Source organism: Dreissena polymorpha, chromosome 2 (assembly GCF_020536995.1).
Source record: "Dreissena polymorpha isolate Duluth1 chromosome 2, UMN_Dpol_1.0, whole genome shotgun sequence".
In the NCBI taxonomy this organism is placed as follows: domain Eukaryota; kingdom Metazoa; phylum Mollusca; class Bivalvia; order Myida; family Dreissenidae; genus Dreissena; species Dreissena polymorpha.
The window spans coordinates 57546651-57572062 of record NC_068356.1 but is presented as its reverse complement, the minus strand read 5'-3'; the positions used below and the strand labels follow the sequence as shown (position 1 = coordinate 57572062).

The window sequence follows — 25412 nt, the reverse complement described above, 5'->3', positions numbered from 1 at the left end:
ATCTTATCTGATTAGCTTTTGGGGACTGCACATGTAAATCTGGGTTGCTCATGCATTAAACCCCCTTTTTTTCCAAAAACAAGACAAATAATAGACTATTATATTATGTAACTTTCAGTTCGGGGATCATCTGGGAGGAGAAGAGGAAGCGGTTCAAGGCTCTCAACATTAAGACCACTGCGGCCCTGGAGATGGCCTATCAGAAGTGGGACACTGAGAAACTGGCGGGTAGAATACAGCCTGAGAGACTCACCATTGACAAAATGGAGGTAAGATTTGTGGAAATTAGTGGTTGATTTTTTGATTGGGGACAGCCTTTCATAACTGTGACTCTTAAGTAACTAGTGGATAGAAACTGGCCTGAAAACTGGAGGTCTTGGGAAACTAGCACGTAAAACTTCACAGGGAAAAAACTTAAATTGGAGGAGAAATATTTCTGGATTTTTTTGTGTGGCATATGCTTATTATGACATGAATAAAATCTAATAGATAATATTACCTTTTTAGCTCAACTGATTGCTTAGGTGAGCTTTTGTGACCGGTCTTTGTCCGTCGTCCGTCTGTCCGTTAACATTTGTTCGTAAACACTCTAGAGGCCACTTTTTTTGTCCGATCTTCATGAAACTTGGTGAGAAGCTTCGTCCCAATAAAATCTCGGTCGAGTTTGAAACTGGGTCGTGCCGGGTCAAAAACTAGGTCACTAGGTCAAACAAAAAGAAAAAACTTGTAAACACTGTAGAAGTCACATTTCATGCCCAATCTTCATGTAACTTGGTCAAAATGTTTGTCTTAATGATATGTTGGTTGAGTTCAAAAGTGGTTCCGGTCCGTTGAAAAACATGGCCGCCCGTGGGCGGGGCAGTTTTCCTTATTTGGCTACAGAGAATCCTTGTAAACACTCTGGAAGTCGCAATTTTTGCCTAATCATCATGAAAGTTGGTCAAAACTTTGGTTTTATTGATATCGCGGACGAGTTCGAAAATGGTCCAGATCGGTGAAAAAACATGGCTGCCAGTGGGCGGGTCATTTTTCTCTATATGTATATAGTGAAAACATGTCAACACTCTAGAAGTCACATTTTTGGCCCAATTTTCATGAAATTTTGTCAGAACTTTTGTTTGCTAGATACGTGAGTTAAGTTTGAAAATGGTTCCGGTCTGTTGAAAAACATGGTTACCAGGGGGACGGGGCAGTTTTCCTTATATTTATATAGTAAAAAGGCTTGCAAACAATCATGAATTAAGGTCATGTAACATGCGAGACAACTCTTCTAAATATTGCATTTAAGTTTACAGTAATTACTCCCCTTTGATTATTAATGTTTTTATAATAATACAGTGAAGTTGTGTGTCATTTATGTGTTAACTGTTATTCGAGGTTGGATGTTTTTATGCCCCTTATCGAAGAAAAGGGGGCATATAATGATCGGACTGGCCGTCTGTCCGTACGTCTGTCTGTCTGTCTGTCCGTCTGTCCGTCTTTTTGTCACACTTTGCATTTAGGTTACCAAAAATGCTCATAACTTCTATGTCCCTTGAGATATAACCTTCATATTTGGTATGCATGTGTATATGGACAAGGCCTTTCCAAACGCACAAATTTTTTTCATCCCTGTGACCTTGACCTTGAACTTAGGGTCCGCGTTTAGGTTTCGAAATCTGCGTTTACGTTTCGAAAAATGCTCATAACTTCTATGTCCCTTGAGATATAACCTTCATATTTGGTATGCATGTGTATATGGACAAGGCCTTTCCATACGCACACAATTTTTGACCCCTGTGACCTTGACCTTGAACTTTAAGGTCCGCGTTCAGGTTTCGAAATCTGCGTTAAGGTTTCGAAAAATGCTCATTACTTCTATGTCCTTTGAGACATAACCTTCATATTTGGTTTGCATGTGTATATGGACAAAGCCTTTCCATACGCACACAATTTTAACCCAAGTGACCTTTACCTTTAACTTAGGATCCGCGTTTAGGTTTCGAAATCTGTGTTTAGGTTTGGAAAAATGCTCATAACTTCTATGTCCCTTTAGATATAACCTTCATATTTGGTATGCATGTGTATATGGACAAGACCTTTCCATACGCACAAATATTTTTACCCCTGTGACCTTGACCTTGAACTTAGGGTCCGCGTTTAGGTTTCAAAATCTGCGTTTAGGTTTCGAAAAATGCTCATAACTTATATGTCCCTTGAGATATAACCTTCATATTTGGTATGCATGTGTATATGGACAAGGCAATTCCATACGCACAAATAATTTTACCCCTGTGACCTTTACCTTGAAGTTAGGGTCCGCGTTTAGGTTTCGAAATCTGCGTTTAGGTTTCAAAAAATGCTCATAACTTCTATGTCCCTTGAGATATAACCTTCATATTTGGAATGCATGTTTATATGGACAAGGCCTTTTCATACGCACACAAATTTTAACCCCTGTGACCTTGACCTTGAACTGAGGGTTTAGGTTTCGAAATCTGCGTTTAGGTTTCGAAAAATGCTATAACTTCTATCAAAGTGTTTAAAGGGGGCAAATGTCATCCTATGGTGACAGCTCTTGTTTTCAGCTCACCTGATTGCTCATGTGAGCTTTTGTGACTGGTCTTTGTCCGTCGTCCGTCCGTCCGTCCTTATTTGTTTGTAAACACCACATTTATTGTCCGATCCTCATGACACTTAGTCAGAAGATTTGTCCCAATGATATCTCGATCGAGTTTGAAACTGGGTTATGCTGGGTCAAAAACTAGGTCACTAGGTCAAAAAAAGAAAAACCTTGTAAACACTGTAGAATTCACATGTGATGCCCAATCTTCATGTAACTTTGTCAAAATGTTTGCCTTAATGATATGTTGGTCGAGTTCAAAAGTGGTTCCGGTCCGTTGAAAAACATGGCCGCCAGTGGGCAGGGCAGTTTTCCTTATTTGGCTATAGAGAAACCTTGTAAACACTCTAGAAGTCACAATTTTTGCCCAATCATCATGAAAGTTGGTCAAATCATTGGTTTCATTGATTTCTCGGATGAGTTCGAAAATGGTTCAGATCGGTGAAAAAACATGTCCGCCATTGGGCGGGGCATTAATCTCTACATGTATAAAGTGAAAACATGTGAACACTCTAGAAGTCACATTTTTTTGCCCAATTTTCATGAAATTTGGTCAGAACATTTGTTTCCTTGATATGAGAGTTGAGTTCGAAAATGGTTCCGGTCAGTTGAATAACATGGCTGCCGGGGGGCAGTTTTCCTTATTTGGCTATATAGAAACCTTGTAAACACTCTAAAAGTCACAATATTTTGCCCAATCATTATGAAAGTTTGACAAAACATTGGTTTTATTGATATCTCGGAAGAGTTCGAAAATGGTCCAGATCGGTGAAATACATGGCTGGTAGTGGGCGGGGCATTTTTCTTTATATGTATATAGTGAAACACGTGAACACTCTAGAAGTCACATTTTTTGGTCAGAAGATTTGTTTCCTTGATATGAGAATTGAGTTTGAAAATGGTTCCGGTCAGTTGAATAACATGGCTACCGGAGGGGGGGGGGCAGTTTTCTAATATTTATATAGTAGAAAAAACTTGTGAACACTCAAGAAATCACATTTTTTGCCCTATCATCATGAAACTTGGTACAAAGATTGGTTTTATATATCTCACATAATTAATGCCATAATTATTGCCCTTAAATTGTCAAATTTTCATTATATTATACAAAATCCTTGTAAACACTCTAGAGGTCACAATTTTGTTTCAGATTTAATAAATCCTGGTCATAATATATTAATTTTTGTAGGCAAAGTTTGATGTTTGGTAAGGGGGGGTCAACTCAAAATATAGGTCGCCAGGTCAAATCCTACAAAAACAAAAACACTCCATATGCCAGAGTTTTGGTTCAATAATGATGAAACTCGACAAGGCTGTTTGTATGGACAATATCTAGGTCAAGTTTGACGTTTGGTAAAGATTGAATGAACCGACTCCTCTCAGGTGAGCGAACTAGGACCATCTTGGCCCTCTTGTTCTTGTTAAGTAATTGGATTTGACTTCATTGGTAATTCAGGACTATGCTTTTGTTCATAATAAAATTTGAATTTAATTGATTAGCAATCCAATTTTTTTGCATTACAATAATAGTCCACTTGAGCTATTATATATTATAACAGACTAAATAATTGCCAAAAAATGGTGAGTATGTTTAGTCAATTATATGGCTTAATTGCTCTCTAAACTTGTGTTGTTTTTTAAACCCTACCCACAGAGCTCTAGTTTAGATCTTTCTTTTTAATGAAATTGTTATGAAAAAATTTGGGCGTGCATAAGTATTTTTATAGTGCCGGGTAGCTCAGTTGTAGAGCCCTGGACTTTAAATCAGAGGAGGGCTGGTCTATTCCAATCTTGGCTTACTTGACTTGTTTGGTGATTGGTCATGAAATCCCCCCCCCCTAACATCTGAATCAAGTAGAGCAGTTGTCAGTTACTGGTGCAGTATTTGCACTTAGTACTGGTACACATGTTAGCCCCGGAAAATGTGGGTTGATTATTTGAGCTCCATGATATGACTAAATTACTGTTGAAAATGACATGAAACTAAAAACAATAAAAATATCAATAGCAATACTATTGATATGATTTCTGCTGTTACAAGATGGATAACCAGGTGGCTGGAGCTGTGTTCCCAACAATCCTGTCCCCCATGCCTCCACCCAAATCAGTAGCTGCAGATAGTGGTAAGAGTGTGTCTGCAGATAGCAGTTAGATTGTGTCTGCAGTTAGTGGTAAGATTGTGTACACCAGGCAATGTGTGGAACCAAAGCTCCTTTCATAAAGGACAATGTTTCAATTCACAGTGAAAGTTTAGGAATTTTAGTTTCCCTGACTTGCATAGGAGAAAATCCTTCTTGAATTAAATATGGTTCATGTAATGATAAAACAATTTGCAATTAATTTGACTATGCTTTATAAGGGTGATATTTTATGATGATGGTATTCCAGCTAAGATGGTTATACAGGAACCAAATACAACAAGTAGGAAAATACAGATTTTTTCTATCTACATGTGGTACACTAATTGATGAAGCCTGTATTTTGTTAAGTTTTTAATAGGTATATAATAAACAGTGTTCCTCATACAGCGTAAAACTCATGAATTCAAACAGAATATGTTTTTCGTTGTGAGGATCTTTTGAGCCTTGTTCTGAGAAAACTGTGCGTAATCCATCATTCCATGTGAATAAAAGTGTCATCTCAGTTTAGTTTGTGTAGTCCGCTTAGGCCTATCAGGAGCAACACTTTCTGCTTTATTTGGAATTTATAGTTTAAGTGAGGTCTTTCCTAAACAAAAATCCAGTTTTGGTGGAAAATGTCGTCCCTGATTAGCCTGTGCTGACTGAACAGGCTAATATGGGACAGCACTATACGCACATGCATTAAGCCCAGTTTTCCCAGAATGAGTTTTTATTTGTAATTTTCAGTTCCGAAGCCTTTCACAGAAGTCAGCATGACGTTGAGGAAACATGAGCACAGCAAAGTTTCACAGATGAAGTAAGCCTAATGCATAAATCAGACCATACATATGAGCATCGCTCTATGAAAAGGGGCTTGAATGCATGTGTGTAAACTGTTTTCTCAGATTAACCTGTGCAGTCCACAAAGGCTAATCTGGGAAGACATGTTCCGCCGAAACTGGATTTCTGCTTAGAGAAGACTTTCTTTAAACGAAAGATATCATAAAAGCGAAAAGGCATGTCCCTGATTACTGACACTTTACGCACCATCATTAAACCTCCTTTTCACAGAGCATGACCCATTTTATTTATTTCATTGAATCATGTAACTCTTCTTATTGCATTTTCTATTATAATTTTGTAACAAAGATGGCAAGTCAAACAAATTCTGGTAATAAAGTAGTCTCTAATCGTTATACATATTGCAGGTATTTTAAGGTGCTAGTTCAGGAGATGCAGGTAAAGGTAGACCAGGGCTTCCTCAATAATCTACTGGAGATGTTCTCAGCAGACCAGGACGTTACCAGTGAGCAACAGGTTGGGGAAGAATAGAGAGCTCAGTGTTGAGTTTAGATAAATGAGCTTGTCTTACTTACAGGAAAACAGGGCTTACTGCATGTGCATAAAGTGTTGTTTGAAATCAGCCTGTTTAGTTTTTATATGCACATCAGGGACAACACTAATTGTTTTGATAGGACTTTTGTTGAAAAGGGACTTCCTGTTATGAACATACATGTTGCACACTTGCAGCTAATATCGTATTAAAGGTATTATATTAAAACGTGACTTAAAAAAAGGCAAGAAATTATTCTTGGTAATAAATAATTTCATTCTTCTGCTTACTATATTGTTGTGAGTCTTGTGACAGCAAACAATCCATGTATAGATGACTGTAACTTAGTAATGTCATGTTATGTATAAAACTATTTATCCAATGTTTGAATGATGAATGTCTTGTGAAGTACAGCTCCACTTTTTGTGATAGTGGGAAAACAAGGCTAAATTCATGTGAATACATTGTTTTTGCAGATAAGCCTGTGCCATTTGGACAGGCTCATCCGGGGCAACACTCTCCGCCTCAGCTGCCTTTTCTTCAATAACAGACCAGCCTTAAACAAAAAATTACATGAAAGGAGAAAGTATTATCCTTGATTAGCCTGTGCACACTGCTCAGACTAATTTGTGATGATACTTTATGCACATGCATTAAATCATGTTTTTCCTCAGCTTGTCTTATATGTCTCCTGCACTTTCAGAAACAGCTGTTAGATGAGGACATAGAGAAGACCCGACAGGACCTGATCACCACCATGCGTCTGTCCCTGGCCAGTGAGCAGAAAATGTTCTACGACCATCTACATTTATCTCCTATCAAGGTAAGTTAACATCCCATAGGTACTGGCAATAAATGTGTGGTTCCCAAAAATATATTATATATCAGAACAATTTCTCAATGGTTTCCAGCGTATATTAATATCTTATTTTTTTTCCAGCTGAGATTTGGATCTAAACAATGGTTCCTATCCTATCTATTGAAAAACAATGGTTCCCATTTTACGGTCTATTCGTATACACTGATTTTCAACTTAGGTCTATATATATTCAATGGTTCCGAGACAAGGTCTACATGTATATTATTACACTGGCTGTTTCTGTACCTAGGTTCCCAGCTTAGGTCGCTATCAATTCACTGGATCCCAGCTCTTTATAAATGCACTGATTCCCAGTTAAGGTCTATATCAATACACTGGTTCCCAACCCTGTATACATGCACTGGTTTCCAGCTTAGGTCTATTTCAATACACTGGTTCGTAGCGTAGGTCTACATCAATTTAATGGTTCCCAGCTCTGTATAAAGGCACTGGTAACCAGCTTAGGCCTATATCAATACACTGGTTCCCATCTCTGTATAAATGCACCGGTTTCCAGCTTAGGTCTATATCTATTCACTGATCCAATGTGCGGTCTATGTCTGTACACCGGTCCCCTGTTTCAGGTTCACCTCAGTTTCTCCCTACAAGGGGGAGGTGGTGATGGGAAGCCCACACAGTTCAGCTCCAATGTGATCAACGTGTTCCTGCAGAGTGTCGGTGTCGTGCTCACAGACATACAGGACGTCGTCTTCAAGTGAGCAGCTTTTGTAATTCTTGAATCAAATGAGCCTCCTCTTGGAAATCGGGGTTTAATGCATGTGCATCAAGTTTCCTTCCAGATTAGCCTGTGCAGGCTGCTAAGGCTTATCAGGGATTACACTTTCTGCCTTGTATGGTTTTTGCTAAGAAAGACTTTCTTCAAATGAAAAATACCACAAATGCGGAGAATGTCGTTCCTAATTAACCTGTGCAACTTGCACAGGCTGATCGTGGATGATGATTAACGTGCCGTCTTTCCAGAGTATTTTGAAATGTATGATGTTGCTGAGAAACTCTGCCCAGCTATTGACTCAAATAACAGTGATTTTCTCAATATTCTATTGTTATTAATGTTGATAGGTTTTGTTATATTAAAAAGTATTATTTAAACGGATCATTCAATTGTTTCATTGTTAAACATCAGGATGATTAATCCATTTCTATATGAAAGATTGACTGTTTCAGACTTGGGTACTTCCAGCGTGAGCACATGTTCTACAACAACAAGCAGCTCACTAGAGAGATTACCGGCCACTATGCTGGGCAGGTAAGCATGGTCTGATGGGGTCTTCCCCTTCATTTACCAAGGCTGATCTAAACTACAATAGCATCTGTTTTCTCTGTCTAGTAAGAATCATTACTTGATTTTTTAAATACAATAAACAAAGAAAATATCTACCCATGTTTTATCCAAAGAATTATATTTCATGAAAATAAAATGTTTATTAACCAGCCAAAGAGATTAAGTTTACTTTAGTTTATTGGGAGGCAGTCTTGGTGTGCTGGAGCATAACCTTGGTCAGCTGATCAATGAGTTACATGTATGGTATTGTGAATACTGCTTTAGAGTAGGACATGTATAGAAATTACATTATTATAAACCCACCCTCTTCTAAAGTTTTAGTTGAAGTTTATTGGATTCATTGTCTGGCAATTAGTCGATTTGTCTGGCAATTGGTCCGTCAAAATAAAAAAATATTGTAAATTTGTGGAGCAATCTACTTCTGCATTGCTCAAGCATTTTATTTGAAACTTCAAAAATGTCATCACCATGAAGTGATGGTGTGAATTTTATATTATCATCAATTTGATTCTTAGTTTGTGGTGTTGGACTAAGCCATGGGTATTGGTGCAATGCCAGTGACAAAGCCGTGCATCCGTATTAGTGACAATTGCCACAAAGCTCTAGTGTTCTGTCTGATTTGATCTGCAGGCCTTCAAGCAGATGTACGTGCTGGTGCTGGGTCTGGACGTGCTGGGAAACCCCTTCGGACTGCTGAGAGGCATGGCAGAGGGTATGCAGGACCTCTTCTATGAACCGTACCAGGTAGGTGGGGTATACTGTTTGCCCATCTAGGTCAGAATACTGAAGAATACCAAATTGTTTCTCTTGGAATATCTATAATTTCTTTATTCAAATGTGAAGTGTACAAACAATATGAACATTTTATATTGAAACTTTGTATGAAGGATCATAACTTAAATGGTGTTGTATTAAATGTCATGAAAATAAACATACATATTGTGTATCTCTCTACTGTTACCAAAAACAATATTCCATAAACATGACCTGTCAAGGTCTCCCCAATGGCTACCAGTTACCTGTACACATTCTTTACTTCAGGGTGCCATTCAAGGAGATGAATTTGCAGAAGGCATGATGTTGGGAGTGAAGAGTCTGTTTGGACACTCCGTCGGTACGTCCTTTAAATGGATTGAATAAATATTTTATTTAGGTATTCACATTCAATATATATATATACTATCTCTCTCCTAGCAACGGATACATTTGAGAAAGTTTCTTAACTACATATGTCCTTGAAACTGGCATGCAAATAAATATCTTAATAAGGGTTTTCCTTGAAATGGGGACATCCGATCTCCAAATATATGAGTACAAGAAATGTTCATGAAACAGGTTCTTTTAAAAAGTCTTGCTTTTAAACAGGCATGTAGAATAATATCTTAACTTGGTGTTTCCTTGAAAGGGGCACATTTAAAAAATATCTAAGTATGTCATCGAAACAGGCACATAATACAATTATCTTAACTTAGAATGTCCTGAAACTAAAGACATGATGCTGGAGAGAAGCTTATATTCTCTCCATTTGAGATTGAAGATTTATGGTATATTTGTGCCATTGTTTGTATGTTTGCATGTTGTAGGAGGGGCAGCTGGGGCTGTGTCAAGGATCACAGGGACCCTGGGCAAGGGGATCGCAGCCCTCACATTGGACGATGAGTACCAGAAGAAGCGTAGAGAGGCTCTGAATAAGAGACCAGCCAATGTGGGCGAGGGATTTGCACGTGGTGGCAAGGGTCTTGTCATGGTAGGTGTTTTGATACAGTTTATGTGGTCGAGGGGTTCACATGTGGTGGGAAAGGGCTTGTCATGGTAGGTATATCTATACAGTTAAGATCATTGTAAAAGACAAGATTCAGAAAATTACTTCTGTCTACACAATTTTGCACAGTATTTTATGGCATGTTTTTCGAATCCCATCACAACAAAGTTGTATGCCGGGGTCACATTTTGAAGTCAGGTTGTCTGTCTGGCTGTCATTTTTTTTTTGTCCAGTGCATATTTCTTATAATAAGAAGTTTTAATTTTAAATTGCTTATGTTGGAAGTTCATTTTGAGGAAAAGTGCTGTGCGTAAGAATTCTATATTTTGCTTCAATTTTTTACCTTTGTTTTAAAACTAAACTTGCAATATTCTTGGATAAAATGGCATGCAGGGGAACTTCAGGAACAATCGTGGCATTTCTACTTTTGTATCCCAGCTTATTGTGCTTATACTTTCAAAATCAAGATAGCAAATCTCTGATTGGCCAACTGAAAGGTTGTTAAAAGGTGACCTGCTATTTGTATGGATAATGGAAGATGTGAGTGTAATCAAATTGATACTTTGATGTATATTTTTCTAGGGCGTGTTTGATGGTGTCACAGGCATTGTCCGGAAGCCCATCGAGGGGGCAAAGAAGGAAGGGGTGGAGGGGTTCTTCAAGGGGGTCGGCAAGGGGCTGTTTGGCGTTGTAACAAGGCCCACTAGCGGGGTCATTGACTTTGCCAGCAGCTCATTTGAGGGCATTAAAAGGTTTGAACTTGGTCTGTGTTTCATAAATTCACTTTGAAAAAAAAAAACTTGAAAGTTTCAGGGTTTTTAGCTCTACTGGCCGAAGGCCTGAAGAGCTTATGTCATGGCGTGGTGTCTGTCGTCCGTCCGTGCGTTAGACTTTTTCTTGTTTACGCTATAAAGTCCACAGTTTTCATCCGATTCTTTTCAAACTTGGTTAGTGTCTTTATATTGAGGACTCGAACCCTATTAAAATGGGTTACATCAGAGTAAAAAGTCCAGAATTATCTCCCCTTGAATTTGAGAAAATTGTGAAATAAGGCTTGTTTACGCAATAAAGTCCACAGTTTTCATCCAATTATTTCCAAACTTGCACAGTGTCTTTATCTGAACGATGAGTCAAGCTCTATTGAAAATGAGCAATATCGGAGTTATAAGTCCAGAATTATCTCCCCTTGAATTTGAGAAAAAAATGAAAATTCAGTTTTTTGTGTGTGATTAAGTCCATAATTGTCATCCAATTCTTGGCAAACTTGCACAGTGTCTTTGAATCAATGAGGACTCAAACCCTCTTTATGCCCCCCTTCGAAGAAGAGGGGGTATATTTTTTTGCACATGTCGGTCCGTCTGTCCACCAGATGGTTTCTGGATAATAACTCAAGAACGCTTAGGCCTAGGATCACGAAACTTCATAGGTACATTGTTCATGACTGGCAGATGACCCCTATTGATTTTCAGGTCACTAGGTCAAAGGTCAAGGTCACAGTGACAAAAAACGTATTCACACAATATCTGCCACTACAACTGACAGCCCAAATGGGGGGCATGCATGTTTTACAAACAGCCCTTGTTTAAAAAGAGCAATATGGAAGCAATAAGTCCAGAATGACTTCCCCTTGAATATGAAATTTTTTTGAAATCCCACTTATTTAAGCAATTAATTCCACATTTTTCATCCAATTGTTTCCAAATTTACACAGTATCTTTATATCAATGAGGACTTGAACCCTTTTGAATATGAGCAGTATCGGAGAAATAAGTACACAATAATCTCCCCTTGAATTTGAGAAAATTCTCCTTGTTTGCGCGATTAAGTACACAGTTTCCATCTTATTCTTTCCAAACTTGCACAGTGTTTATAGCAGTAGAGCGATTCAGGCCCTCATGGGCCTCTTTTTAAAGCATAAACTGCTATGGCTGCTGAAGTATTTTTTTCTTGTTGCTACCAACCCCTGTGTCGTCAAAAGGTGCTACAAATTGAAAACTGTGTCTAATTTCCTTTTGATTTCCACCAATGTGGCATTTCAGATAATAATTAGCACCAGTAAAGTGATTGAAAGGTGAAAATCTCATTTATAATTTTGTTCCCCTAAGCAATTTCTTTAAACTTATACATAGTAGGATAGAAGTTTCTTTGAAGATATTAAAATGTGAGAATTTGGTTGGAATTTATTTATTTAATTATAAAAAATCCCTTTAATGAACACTTAAGTAAATTCCAAAGGAAGTCGACAAGGGGCTGGTTAGCATGGTACCTAGGATAAGCAATAGGGGGGATGGTCTCATCGTCTCAGCCAGCAGCTTTAATGATGGGTTTAAAAGCTGAGAATTTAGGCTTGCTACTAAATCCCCTATGTTAAAGGTTAATTGTTGGACATTACACTAGGAGATGGTTATAATGAGGCGTACCATTTCATTATGGCATTGACTTTGTAAGCAGCTTAGTTAAAATTAAATAATACATCTATTTCAGAATAGTAGATAATTGTGTGGACTTATCTTCTCAATTCTATACAATCAAGTGGATAGTTCAAACGTTAGGTATCTTCATGGAAGATGTATCTATCACAGAATAGCTGTCGATTGTTCAAAGGTTATCTATTTTCATGGAATGGTGTATCTATTACAGAATAGCCGATAACGTTGGGGAGATCTACAGACTGCGAGCCCCAAGGAGATTCTATAAAGACGGAATTATCCGCCCCTACAACAGACAGGAAGCAGAAGGCTGCGCTGTGCTCATGGTAACAAACACTATATATTTAACAAATAGTAACTAATTAGTTACAAAGAAGTGTTTGATGCCCATAATAACCTAAACTTGATATAATTACAAGACAAAATGGAATCCATTTAAGTCTGCCGTGGACTAATCATTACCAGACTCTCATAGCATTTGAATTTCGACATTTGGATGGATCTACCTAATTAATAAAGAGTTGATATTACTTTTACTTTGCATATGGTTTTCGTCATGGTAGAACAGTACATGTAAAACGCAAGAAAGGAATGATTTTATTATGCCCCCGGTAGGGTGGCATATAGCAGTTGAACTGTCCGTCAGTGTGTCAGTCTGTCCATCCGTCCGAAAACTTTAATGGCCTTAACTTTTTCAATATTGAACATAGCTACTTGATATTTGGCATACATGTGCATCTCATGGAGCTGCACATTTTGAGTGGTAAAAGGTGAAGGTTAAGGTCATCCTTTAACTAAAGGTCAAATGTCAAATATATGGCGTCTGTCCGTCCGTCCGAAAACTTTAACATTGGCCATAACTTTTTCAATATTCAAGATAGCAACTTGATATTTGGCATGCATGTGTATCTCATGGAGTTGAACATTTTGAGTGGTGAAAGGTGAAGGTCAAGGTCATCCTTCAAGGTCAAATGTCAAATATATGGCGTCTGTCCGTCCGTCCGAGAACTTTAACATTGGCCATAACTTTTTCAATATTGAAGATATCAACTTCATATTTTGTATGCATGTGTATGTATCTCATGGAGCTGCACATTTTGAGTAGTGAAAGGTGAAAGTCAAGGTCATCCTTCAAGATCAAATGTCAAATATATGGTGTCTGTCCGTAAGTCCAAAAACTTTAACATTGGCCATCACTTTTTCAATATTGAAGATAGCAACTTGATATTTGGCATGCATGTGTATCTCATGGAGCTGCACATTTTGAAAGGTGAAAGGTCAAGGTCATCCTTCAAGGTCAAAGGTCAAATATATGGAATCTGTCCATCTGTCCGAAAATTTTAACTTTTTTTATGCCCCTCAAGGGTGGAATATAGTTTTTGAACTGTCCGTCTGTCTGTTTGTCAGTCAGTCTGTTCGTTCGTCCGTCAGTCCGTACGTCCATCAGTCTGTCCGTCTGTCCGAAAACTTTAACATTTGCCATAACTTTTTCAATATTTAAGATAGTAACTTGATATTTGGCATGCATATGTATCTCATGGAGCTGCACATTTTGAGTGGTGAAAGGTCAAGGTCATTTTTCAAGGTCAAAGGTCAAATTTTGCAATATTAAAGATAGCAACTTGATATTTGGCATGCATGCGTCTCTCATGGAGCTGCACATTTTGAGTGGTAAAACGTCAAGGTCATCCTTCAAGGTCAAGGTCAAAGATCAAATTTTGCAGTATTGAAGATAGCAACTCCATATTTGGGATGCATGCGTATCTCATGGAGCTGCACATTTTGAGTGGTGAAAGGTCTAGGTCATCCTTCAATGTCAAAGGTAAAATACAGTATATGGCTTCAAAACGGCGCAGTAGGGGGCATTGTGTTTCACGAACACAGCTCTTGTATTTACTATTCAAGTGTGATACTGGTTGCCATATGTATAAAACCCAAATATAATGGGTTAGTTAATAAGTAAGAAATACGTTTTTAATGGTCATGGAAACATAAACTTGATATAATTGAGAGATAATTTTCCGATCAGTTAAAAATAATGTGTTGATGCACATAGCAACTTAAACGTGATATCATGAACACATAGTATTTGGTAATATAGAAATTTGTTTTTTATTTATAATTGTTTATTGCCTATTTATTTATTTGTTTAGCTCTGGTTTGATTCAACCACGAATGCATCATACAAAATTACAAATAATATATGACAAAAACTAATAAAAAAATAACATAAGTAAATACAAGTTGTAACAAGAGCGCCGCCTTGCAGGTGCAAACCGCTCATCTATTTTTCTTTTTAAAGGTGAAGGGATCTATCTCAATACTTCAATCAAAAAAGATGGATGGGTGGGGTGGAGAGTGGTGTATAGTGTGGGGGTGTGGTCATTTATTACATTATCTTCCAAAAATAAGAAATAAAAATGCAAAAACAAAAACAAAATAATTTAATTTTTTTTTTGGGGTGGATTCTTGGGTGGGATAGTTGGATGGTCTTTCAAAAATAAAAATATTTTTGTTTTTTAACCATGTTTCCAAAAAAAAAAATGGGTGGGGTCGGGGGGGGTATAGTGTGAGGGTGTGGTCATTTATAAGATGACCATATATTCAAAGTTACTAAGTCAAAAAAGGGCCATAATTCCGTCAAAATGACAACCAGATTTATGCAACTTGTTCTGTACAGTCCCCTTATGATAGTTTGTGAGTGTTCCAAGTCTGAAAGCAATAGCTATGATACTTTAGGAGTATAGCGGCCCAAAACACAAAACTTAACGAAATTTTCAATTTTCTAAGTATAAAGGGGCCATAATTCTGTCAAAATGCCAGTCAGAGTTACATAACTTTGCCTGCACAGTCCCCTTATGATAGTAAGTAAGTGTCGCAAGTATGAAAGCAATAGCTTTGATACTTTAGGAATAAAGTGGACCTAAACACAAAACTTAACCAAATTTTCAATTTTCTAAGTATAAAAAGGGCACATAATTCTGTCAAAATGCACGCCAGAGTTGTCTTACTGTGCCAGCCCAGTACCCTCATGATAGTAAGTAAGTGTACCAAGTTTGAATGCAATAGCTTTGATACTTTATGAGAAAAGTGGACCTAAAAACAAAACTTAACCGGACGCAGACGACGACTCCAAGGTGATGACAATAGCTCTTTTTTTTCAAAAAATAGGTGAGCTAAAAAGGTAAGAAACAACATAATTTCTGAAAGATGCAAGTCTTTAGAAAATTGAACAAAGAAGTGATACTATGAACACCATTATAATTTGTTTCTATGAATATTGGCAGCATGGCATTTCAACTGAAACAAAAATAGATACTTTGAACACAATGATGGTTTGTTCCTATGATTATTGGAAGCATGCTATTTCTTTGGTTGTCAGGAGACAGAGAAGGGCCGTTACCTCATTGAAGACTACGTGGCCCATGTTGTGGTAACCAAGGACGACAAGAATGTCTTCCTGGTCACCAACAAGTAGGGGGAAGTGTTATTCCTCTTAATATTTGTAACCAAGAATAACATTTTTTTTAACATAATTACCTTTATATTTTCGCCCCAATAACATTTATATTTTCACCACAGTTTGGTAATGTTTTCATCACATTTACATTAATGCTTTTACCACATTTCTAACAAATTTGTTTTGATCATAATCTTATTTAATTTTTTAACTAATAAGCTCAAAATATATGTGGTTTTGAAGACACTTAAGTCTGTTTCCTGCAAAACTTTGTGTCTTTGTAAAGAACCTCAATTAAGGTTCATACCCAGTACCTCCCAGTTTCAAGACAGCTATCATAGCCATATCATTTGTGACCTCAATTATTAGGATTTGTGATTGGGGCATTTAATTGGTCTGGCTTTTTTTGTTTTGACACACTTTGGAAGGGTTTGCTAGGGTCAAGGCCCATGCACAAATAATTGGTATTTTGGTGCATTTTTTTCCATGAGTAGTAAAGTTTTGAGACAAAAGTGTAATTTAAGGACACCCGTATCCTTTCAACATATGTCTAGTTTTCATTTGGATTCTGCCTGTTACTCAGGGTTGCGATTTAGATCATTTCTGTGGGGAGGAAAATTCTGTTTACTGATTTCGGACAAACAAGATGTGAATACCGGGTTGAAAAACAACTTAGAAGAGATATACACAAAAATACATCTAGTGGAACTTTACAAATCATCACCCCTATATTATAACAAATTACCGAACTCTCAGAAATGACCCATGGAACAATGTGATTCGCTGCAATAAACGGAGCTGACCAAACAATCACACACTGTTACTGTATGTTTCTCGTATGTCAGACAACTGTTCACTCAATTGCTACTTAACTTTAACAAATTCAATATTGACCTGTTTCTTAAATTTACTCCAGTTCCACTGTTCTCTAATCTTTTAAATTTACCACATACCAGGTTAACTTATTACCTATTTTAAGTGCAATCCAGGTTCATTTATTTACTTACAATGACCACACTCAAGATTGGCATATAACATAACTGTACCACATTGCAGGCGCCTATTGTTCGCTAGTCGTGGGGAGATATTCGGCTCCTGGAACTGCGAGTTCACATACATCTGGGCAGAGCTCAAGGACAAACCCAAGGTCACAACCAAGGGCATAGAGGTCACATTGAAGGAGAAGGAGAAGCGGGGGCTGTTCGGGTCCTCCACCTGGAAAAAGGAGATTCATGTAGCTGACCTTAAACTTGCTGAGGTAAGTATTGGTGCATTTATACTCGCCCCCTCAACCCACCACCCTATATTGGTTATTGCTGGCCAAGGTACTTCTTAAAAGAACTCAGAGTACGCTTAGGTATACAACAATAGACTTGGGGTATGAACATAGGCTAAAAAGTACCCCCAAGCATGGTCGGTGCATTAAACATATTTTCTGTACTCCGGGTACATTGTGGTGTACTTAATAGTACTCTGGGTATTTTTAAGTCGTACCTAGCCGACAATGACAAATACAGCCCTTGTCAGGGTATAAGTTGGATTCAGTTGGTTTGTTGCTAAGTCAATCTGTCTGTCCACTTCAATTTGTGGATATAATTTCTACCTCATTTTTCAAGTGATTGAAATTTAACTAGGAATATGTTATCTTCATAAATTAGTACACTTGTTGATTCCCAGTGACCATCATAAATGCCTGAAATACCTGCCCTTGGAAATAGTTGATGAAGTATTATTTATGCTTGTAATTATTAGCTCATTTTATGTCTTATTCTGCTTTTGTATTTAATTATTCCCACTTTTTTTATCCCCTACTACAGGCAGAGGGATATAGAATTGGCCCTGTTCGTCCATCCATCAGTCCGTCAGTCAGTTCGTCTATCTGTTACAAAATTAATTTTGGAGGGAGATATCAATTCAAGGAATTTGCTTGTTCAATCATTGTGATTAAAACATGGCAACCCTTGTTGTTGGTGTAGTGCCCCATAAATCTTCAGTCAATAATCAATGTCAACCACTTAAATTTTTGACAGAGCGCCTGTTCCTGCATAGCATCATTATAGTAGTCACATATCAATATGAATATTTGTAAATTGAATATAGCTGGTTGCTTTCAGTAATAGTGTAGCTGATTTTTAGCGAGGCTGTTTTCGGAGAAAACCCGAGCTATTGTCATAGCCAGATCATCGTCCGACGTCCAAGGTCTAGGGTCGAAAAAACAAAGTCACGGGAAGTAATAAGCTTTAAATGGATATAGTTATCTGACATGCCCACGTATATATTTTTGTTAAATAAATCAAAGCGGCTCAGTAGGCGGCATTTTGTTTCTGACAAACACATTGTGGTAAAAGGTCAAGGTCATCCTTTACGGTCTACGGTAAAAAATACAAATTTAAGGGAAGTAATAAGCTTTTAAAAGGGAGAAAATTATTCAATATTGAACACTTTATATATTTGGCATGCATGTGTATCTCATTGAGCTGCACATTTCGATATATATATATATATATATATATATATATATTTCCTTACCAAGAATTGAAGTTCTTTTCACAGTTACTGTACAGATTTATTATTTTGATTATTTATAACTCAAATGATTGATTTGTCAAAGTTTTTTTTAAATTATATAATTATAATTTCTTTGATGTTCATTACATACCTGTGGACTTTTGTCCACAGAAACATGATCAACTCTTGCTATGATCTCTTTTAAACCAAAGGCCTTGGTTGTCAGTGATGTATGACATGGTCATTATTGACTGTGAGCCCCCCCCCCCCCCGGTTGGATTGGACAAAATTCAAGGGAAGTAATAAGCTTTAAAGGGAGATGATTTCTATACCTGCCAAATGATAAATAGCAATTTTATTTCAAAGCGGCGCAATAGGGGGCATTGCTTTTCTGACGAACACATCTTTTGATATAATTATCATTTCTTACCTGTTCTAATTTGTGAATGCTAGTTTTCATTAAATACCAGTGGACGTATGTCCATACATACATGATGAACTCTGGTTATGATCTCTTTGATAAACCACAGGCCTTGGTTGTCAGTGATGTCCGACTTGGTCATTTTTGACTGTCTACAGACCTCCCCCCACCCCCCGGTTGGATTGCACAAAATCCAAGGGAAGTAATAAAGCTTTAAAGGAAGATGATGTCTATACCTGCCAAATGATGAATAGAAATTTTATTTCAAAGTGGCGCAGTAGGGGGCATTGTGTTTCTGACAAACACATCTCTTGTTGGGTCACTTGGTCAAAGGTCAAGGTCACTGTGACCTCTAAAAAAATAATTCTGATAAGCTTTCGCAGCCGAGCGTGGCACCCGTTATGCGGTGCTCTTGTTTGTTTGGTGGTAGGATTAGTTGTACAATTGTTGAAGTTTTTTAATTATCTAAATATGATCACATATAATGCTTTCTTGTTATCTGGTATTGAGAAAATTGTTGAAGCCAACATGGCCCAGTTAATATTTTTACAGTACCATAGGTGATGATCTCATTAAGATTTTATTATAAATAAAGTTTGTTTTCGTTTTGTTTTTCAGTGGATGGTAGGAAAAATATCTGAAGCCTGGGACGCAAACAACTAGTTACCTGGGGTCGACATAGAAACAACAAGTCACCTGGGGTCGACATAGAAATAAATAGTCACCCAGGGTTGACATAGAAACATTGAGCGTTGAACGTGTAAAGAAAATATGCACACTCTGAGAAGTGATGATCTCATTAAGATTTTATTATAAATAAAGTTTGTTTTCGTTTTGTTTTTCAGTGGATGGTAGGAAAAATATCTGAAGCCTGGGACGCAAACAACTAGTTACCTGGGGTCGACATAGAAACAACAAGTCACCTGGGGTCGACATAGAAACAAATAGTCACCCAGGGTTGACATAGAAACATTGAGCGTTGAGCGTGTAAAGAAAATATGCACACTCTGAGAAGTGTGAAATACTTCCCTTGAAAACATATGAAGAAACATTGTAAGAAAATGATCGTAAGAAAATGGTCGAAATTCGAAAAGCATATAATGAAATTGTATGATTATTGTTGCCATGGAAACATGGCATGCTGAAAACTGTTGAGGTAGAACTTTGAATTTGATCGATACATCTTTCAATCATATGAACATGACAGACTTGTGTTTACGTTAACATCAAATTTTATTATTTATTTATTATGATATTTGTGTTTTCTGATTTACTTTAATATTTTCTATGCTCATGAGTAAGTGTAAAATGTTTGTTTTGTAAGTTTAACAGTTTTTTTTTTATTGATTTTTGAACAAAATTGAAGCAAATTATAAAAGAAGGTATTTGTAAAATAAATAAACACAATCTTTAAAAGTACAAAATGACAAAAATTATTTTAGAAAATTATTACATAAAATTGTGTAATGTAGATATCATTCTTTAGTCAAAAGAATGTATGGATGTTGTCATTAGTTTATTTTATAGTGTTTAGTTCATTTTAAAACAAAATGTTGAATACTTGTGAAGTTTGGTTTACACGTGCTTACAAATATATATAATTGTAAATTAAAATATACTCGTATGGAATGAAGTTCTCTAGTAATTTGATTGTGTTGTTTTTTATTGCCTACCACATTTGCATTTGCTCAACTAAATACTTTATTGTTCTGTAAGTATTTCTTTTTTTTCTATGACAGTATGCCTATAAGTGACAACATAATAAAAACAAATATTGATAATGGATAATAAAATAAATGTAAATAAAAAATGTAATCATCAATATATAAAAGTGCCATTAATTCAGAATAGTGTGAACAATAAGTAATTAATCATTAATTATATCCTGTTGGATACATTATTGCAAGATTTTGAAAAACAGAACACACATTTGAAATTTAATGTACATTAATTAATGCCATGTTTGGTGTTATTATGGTTATCGTTTATTCTTTGTTTCAAACATTTTCCACAATCTGCTCAATTGATGATATCATGCTAACTGACGGCTTTAATAAGATTTATATTATAATGGATTTGTAGCAAATATTTTGTTTCTGCTTTATGGTACATTATGTGCTCATTCATAAATATATCCATTACCTCCAGCAGATATTTTGTTTGTGTATGTTGGTATGTTACACGTTCATTCATGTTTAATTAATTTTTATCTTGCTGTTTAAAAAAACATGAACATCAGTTGGTCTGTTGTCAAGCTTTTTACTTTTAAGTAAATACAAATAAAGCTTTTTGCTTTAAAGTAAATACAAAATAAAGCTTAAATCTTTTTAGTGCCTAGTCATAATTACCATGTACAAAATGTTAGTGCTGATTGACAGACAATAATTTTTGTACTGGTTGACTGAAAATAATGCCAGTACTGGCTAACTGACAATAATTTTCAAAATCTGACAAACATACCAGTTCCAAAAGCATTTGACAAAAGTCAATGTATCTTTGATACTTCAATTCAATATACTGATACATACGCACAACTAAACATAAGATTTTTAATGTATTGTTCAGAAATTTAGTCTAGTAGTTATAGTGTTTGCGTATGTGACCATGTTTCTAAATGACGGAGAAACAACTTTGCCTTGAAATGCCTTGTAGAACTATATTTTATCAAACAAAAATTTATTACAATGCTAAGTTGAGTGTTTCATTACTTTGGGGTGATTAAGTTTAAAATTAGAATGTAGAAATAGATGTGTAGTTTTACATGAATATGCATTACATTTTTGTTGATGAGTAGCTATTTGCCTGTCAATAAATACTAAACAAACTGATGCTGATGATTAGGGATTTGTGTAACATTATACAAGTTTATGTTTTTAAATAAAGATCATTTTTTACTTCCTCTGCATAAGTTTTCGTGCAAAATTGTCATGTTGTTTTTTATTTATTTGTAGAAATTCTTTTATTTGTATTCTTCCATATTTAATTCCCTGTACATGTATTCATGCAATAGTTGTTTTGTTTATTCTGCTGAAACAAGTGCTTTGTTATATTTATGGGCTAAAAGGGTAGTCAAACCTGTCTAATCAACTTCACATTGTGTAAATTAATGGTACAAACCTGTAGTCTCTAACATAAGGAGAGATGATCTTATCTTCAACAAATATGAATTGACTGAATAAACACATGTTAAAGCAGTCCTTCATTTAAATAATTGCTTTAACTTGTTGCTTCGGTTTAAAAAAATACTTGAAAATTTGAAAAGTCCATTTTTACTGAAAAATTTTACAATTTATTGTTATACTCAAGCCATCTTCCGAATATTTGAGTAATGGGCTTATTTTCATAAAGCTCCATACGGGAAATCTTAACTTGAGTTACTGGAAAGATTACATTTCCGAATTCATTTACTTTGTGAAATTAATTGTCTTATGCTTACAAAATGATGAAAACTTCAAAATTGCATGCGTTCTTACTTGCTTTAAAAATTTTAATGTACTTGACAGAGACTGAAAGAATTTAATGAATGTAAGGAATTTACTTAAGTTTTCCATACGAGTCATTGTGAATACCAGCCCATTACAAAGAAGTGCTGTTCCGACTAATGCAATAAATGTTTGATATATATGTACAATATATGCATTGAATGGGATGGATTTGTAATTCTATCACAAGAAAACATGACTTCCAAAAGCATAAAATATTGTTCACTATTTCCATAAAAAATGTATCACTTATGATAAACAGTATAATATTTAATAATCTCTTTGCATATTAAAACCATCAACTTAAGTAATTTTCTTAATTGAAAGGATTTCCTTATGCTTTCCCTAAAAATTGTTGAAAAAAAGAGGCTCTGAATAAACCACTAGCCGAAATCCTAATGCTTTCATAAAGACCTACATGTATTTAAGCTGGACTTTATAAACTATTTCTGATTGGCCACATTTCACCAACCTACTTGCGGTCAGGCTTACAGTTCTGGTAAATACTGTCTGGGTATTTTTTCTTAAATCTCCCAACAGAAATCATGACTTAGTCAAGTGACATTTTCAACTGAGATTTTCAGATGCCAAAAACAGTTATTTCAGCTTATGATCAAGTGAAATTAAACCTCAGTGCAATTTTCACAAGTTGACACTATTAGTAAATGCAAATGACCTACACATCAGGAAATTAGGGAAGTTATCAATTTAAGTAATCAAAGATGAACCCATAAACATCGTATTTGTTTGCTTTTTAGAAAGATACATTATGGAAAAAATACAATATTGTTGTAATAGATCATTTTACTCAAAACTAATGTATTCCTCTATTATTTAGTCATTCATGAACAGCGTTGATAATTTATTGGTAATACATAGATTGTTTGGGATATTATGAAGCGCATTGTGGGTTACATTTAAATGTAACAAACCAACGAGTATTTTGAATTTCTTGAGATTCTGATTAAAAAAGAGAGGATCTTGTAAAGTTGTTGCTAGTTCATCATTTAAGCAGATGCTTGTTGTCAATGCTCAATATTGTTTCAGATCACGTCCTATATGAATTTCTTATCTGCCATAATAATACTGCTGGTAATTGTAGATGCTCACCACATGTAGTAAAATACGTAATAAATAGGAATATAGCACTTTGTGTAGTGTGTATAGTTCCCTAAATCTTGTGTAGGTTTTGAACTGTTTATTTTTTAGTGTTAGCTCAAGTAAAATAACCAGGGACTTGAGGGTCCCTGCAATATTTGCTGTGTTTTGTTGTACTGCTTTATCTTTCTATTTATCCCTTTGTTGTTGTTTTGTTGGCAAGCTTTTTTTGTTAATGATTATGTTCAGCAATTCCAATAAACATGCTTCTTAAAATCTTATATGTATGTATATTATCGTTTATACCCTCTATTCGTTCTATACAGTTCAGAAAACATGTATGAGTTCTACGATATTTCAATGTCCCGAATCTAACTATTGTAACGTGTATCTAAAATATTTTCAAAGCGTGTATTGTAACTCCTCATACTTTCAATACCACTGGGCATAACGTTACACCTTATATTGGTTTATAATCGGACCAACTTTGACTTTTCTGCATATTACTCAACAACTATTGGATTAAAAATAATTATGTTCTTGAATGTGAACGGCCCATATGTACTGATATAAGTGTGAAGCTTCCCATTCAACACCTAAGAGTAGACAGTTACTTAATCAATGCGTTTCCGTTATAGAACAGCAATACCTTATTAAATACCATAGTGTTTTGTTAATTTATTGACAAGGTTTCTTACTATTGTTAGGTCAAGCAACCGTTGTCACTAGATAAATATAAAATCTTAAAAGAGCTAATGTAGTATGTTTCATGTGTCTATAGTCTGGGAAAATAATTTAAATGTAACCCTTTCACAAGTGCTGTGACACTGGGGAAATGTTGTCAATTAATCCCTGTAAAAAATATTTACATGGAGTTTTCTTCCATTTGGTCTTCAAAATATTTCTATACTAGATAGTGAAAGTGAAATACAGAATGTACATGTACCATCAATGACAATACATGTTTATCTTATACCTTAAATTGCACATATAAACATGTTATGTATATTTTGAGTACCGGTAGATGAACTATTATGAAAGACATCATCTCCTAGTAAAGAGAATCGGCAGTGACCAGAAAATATTACCTTCAGTAAAGTGTCAACAATGTACATGTTCAGTCAGTTAATATTGAAGTGTTCACTGAAAAAGTGATTCATTATGTATGAACATTACGCAGAAAAAAGCTGAATCACTGCATTCCTACACTGTACTGCTTTCCACAAACAAGAAAAAAAATAATAGCTTTTCAACATTATGAGAAACTTTCCAACATATTGAATGAGTTTAGTGGGAAGATATTCAGGTATTTGATAAGAAATATCAAGATAAAAATGTTGACCTAATATCCTCAAGATCTATTCATAGTTTTTCTATAGTGGCAACAAAGTTTTTCTAAGATTTGACCTAGTGAAGTAGTTTTTGGACGTTGATGACCCAGATTCAAAAAACAAATTCTGTCCAAGTATTTCAAGATTGATGTATTAATATGGCCACATGTGTGATTACACATTTTTTTTCGAATGACCCACTGACTTACTTTTCAGACGCGTGTGGCCATTCAACACAGTTATAAATTGACATTGATTTCTGTGTGCAAAAAGATGAAACCATATGCAGAAACATCTGATTGTCATGGATATATATACATTTGTATATTATTTTCAGCTTGCTCAGAATGTAGTCATAATGATCACACAGTGATTTCAATTGAACAGAATTCTGCATTTTGATGCAAGCAAGTTGCAATTTTCTCATTTTTGACTCATGCAAAAATTAGCCTTGCATCATTTTAACACATTTGTTTTCCACAATCCAATTTGAAAATAGGACCAAACATGATCATTTTTGGAAATAAAAAAGCTTTTGTGAAAATGTTTTATTTATTATTGTGATAAATAAGTTATTACAAAACCTTAAACATGCATTTAGGAACATTTCAAGTTATTTCAGAATCCTGACTCATCATTTTTATTTTATCTACTGAAATCCATGAATTCACATGTACAATTTATATCAAATGTTTACTCAACTA

The 25412-nt window shown here is 35.6% G+C and overlaps 1 protein-coding gene across 1 annotated transcript in view; it reads left to right on the top strand.

Moving 5' to 3' along the window:
• Positions 1–23658, top strand: part of LOC127869751 (intermembrane lipid transfer protein VPS13A-like) — a 172802-nt gene extending 149144 nt beyond the window's left edge. Inside the window, exons 74-89 of the mRNA XM_052412411.1 lie at positions 119–291; positions 4498–4502; positions 4644–4725; positions 5470–5539; positions 5931–6039; positions 6759–6878; positions 7499–7629; positions 8100–8181; positions 8848–8961; positions 9259–9331; positions 9801–9964; positions 10562–10731; positions 12620–12734; positions 15791–15882; positions 16925–17126; positions 19643–23658. Coding sequence (XP_052268371.1) covers positions 119–291; positions 4498–4502; positions 4644–4725; positions 5470–5539; positions 5931–6039; positions 6759–6878; positions 7499–7629; positions 8100–8181; positions 8848–8961; positions 9259–9331; positions 9801–9964; positions 10562–10731; positions 12620–12734; positions 15791–15882; positions 16925–17126; positions 19643–19687 — 1747 coding nt within the window. The 3' untranslated portion in view covers positions 19688–23658. The remainder of the gene's footprint in view (positions 1–118; positions 292–4497; positions 4503–4643; positions 4726–5469; positions 5540–5930; positions 6040–6758; positions 6879–7498; positions 7630–8099; positions 8182–8847; positions 8962–9258; positions 9332–9800; positions 9965–10561; positions 10732–12619; positions 12735–15790; positions 15883–16924; positions 17127–19642) is intronic.
• Positions 23659–25412: the final 1754 nt, after the last annotated feature.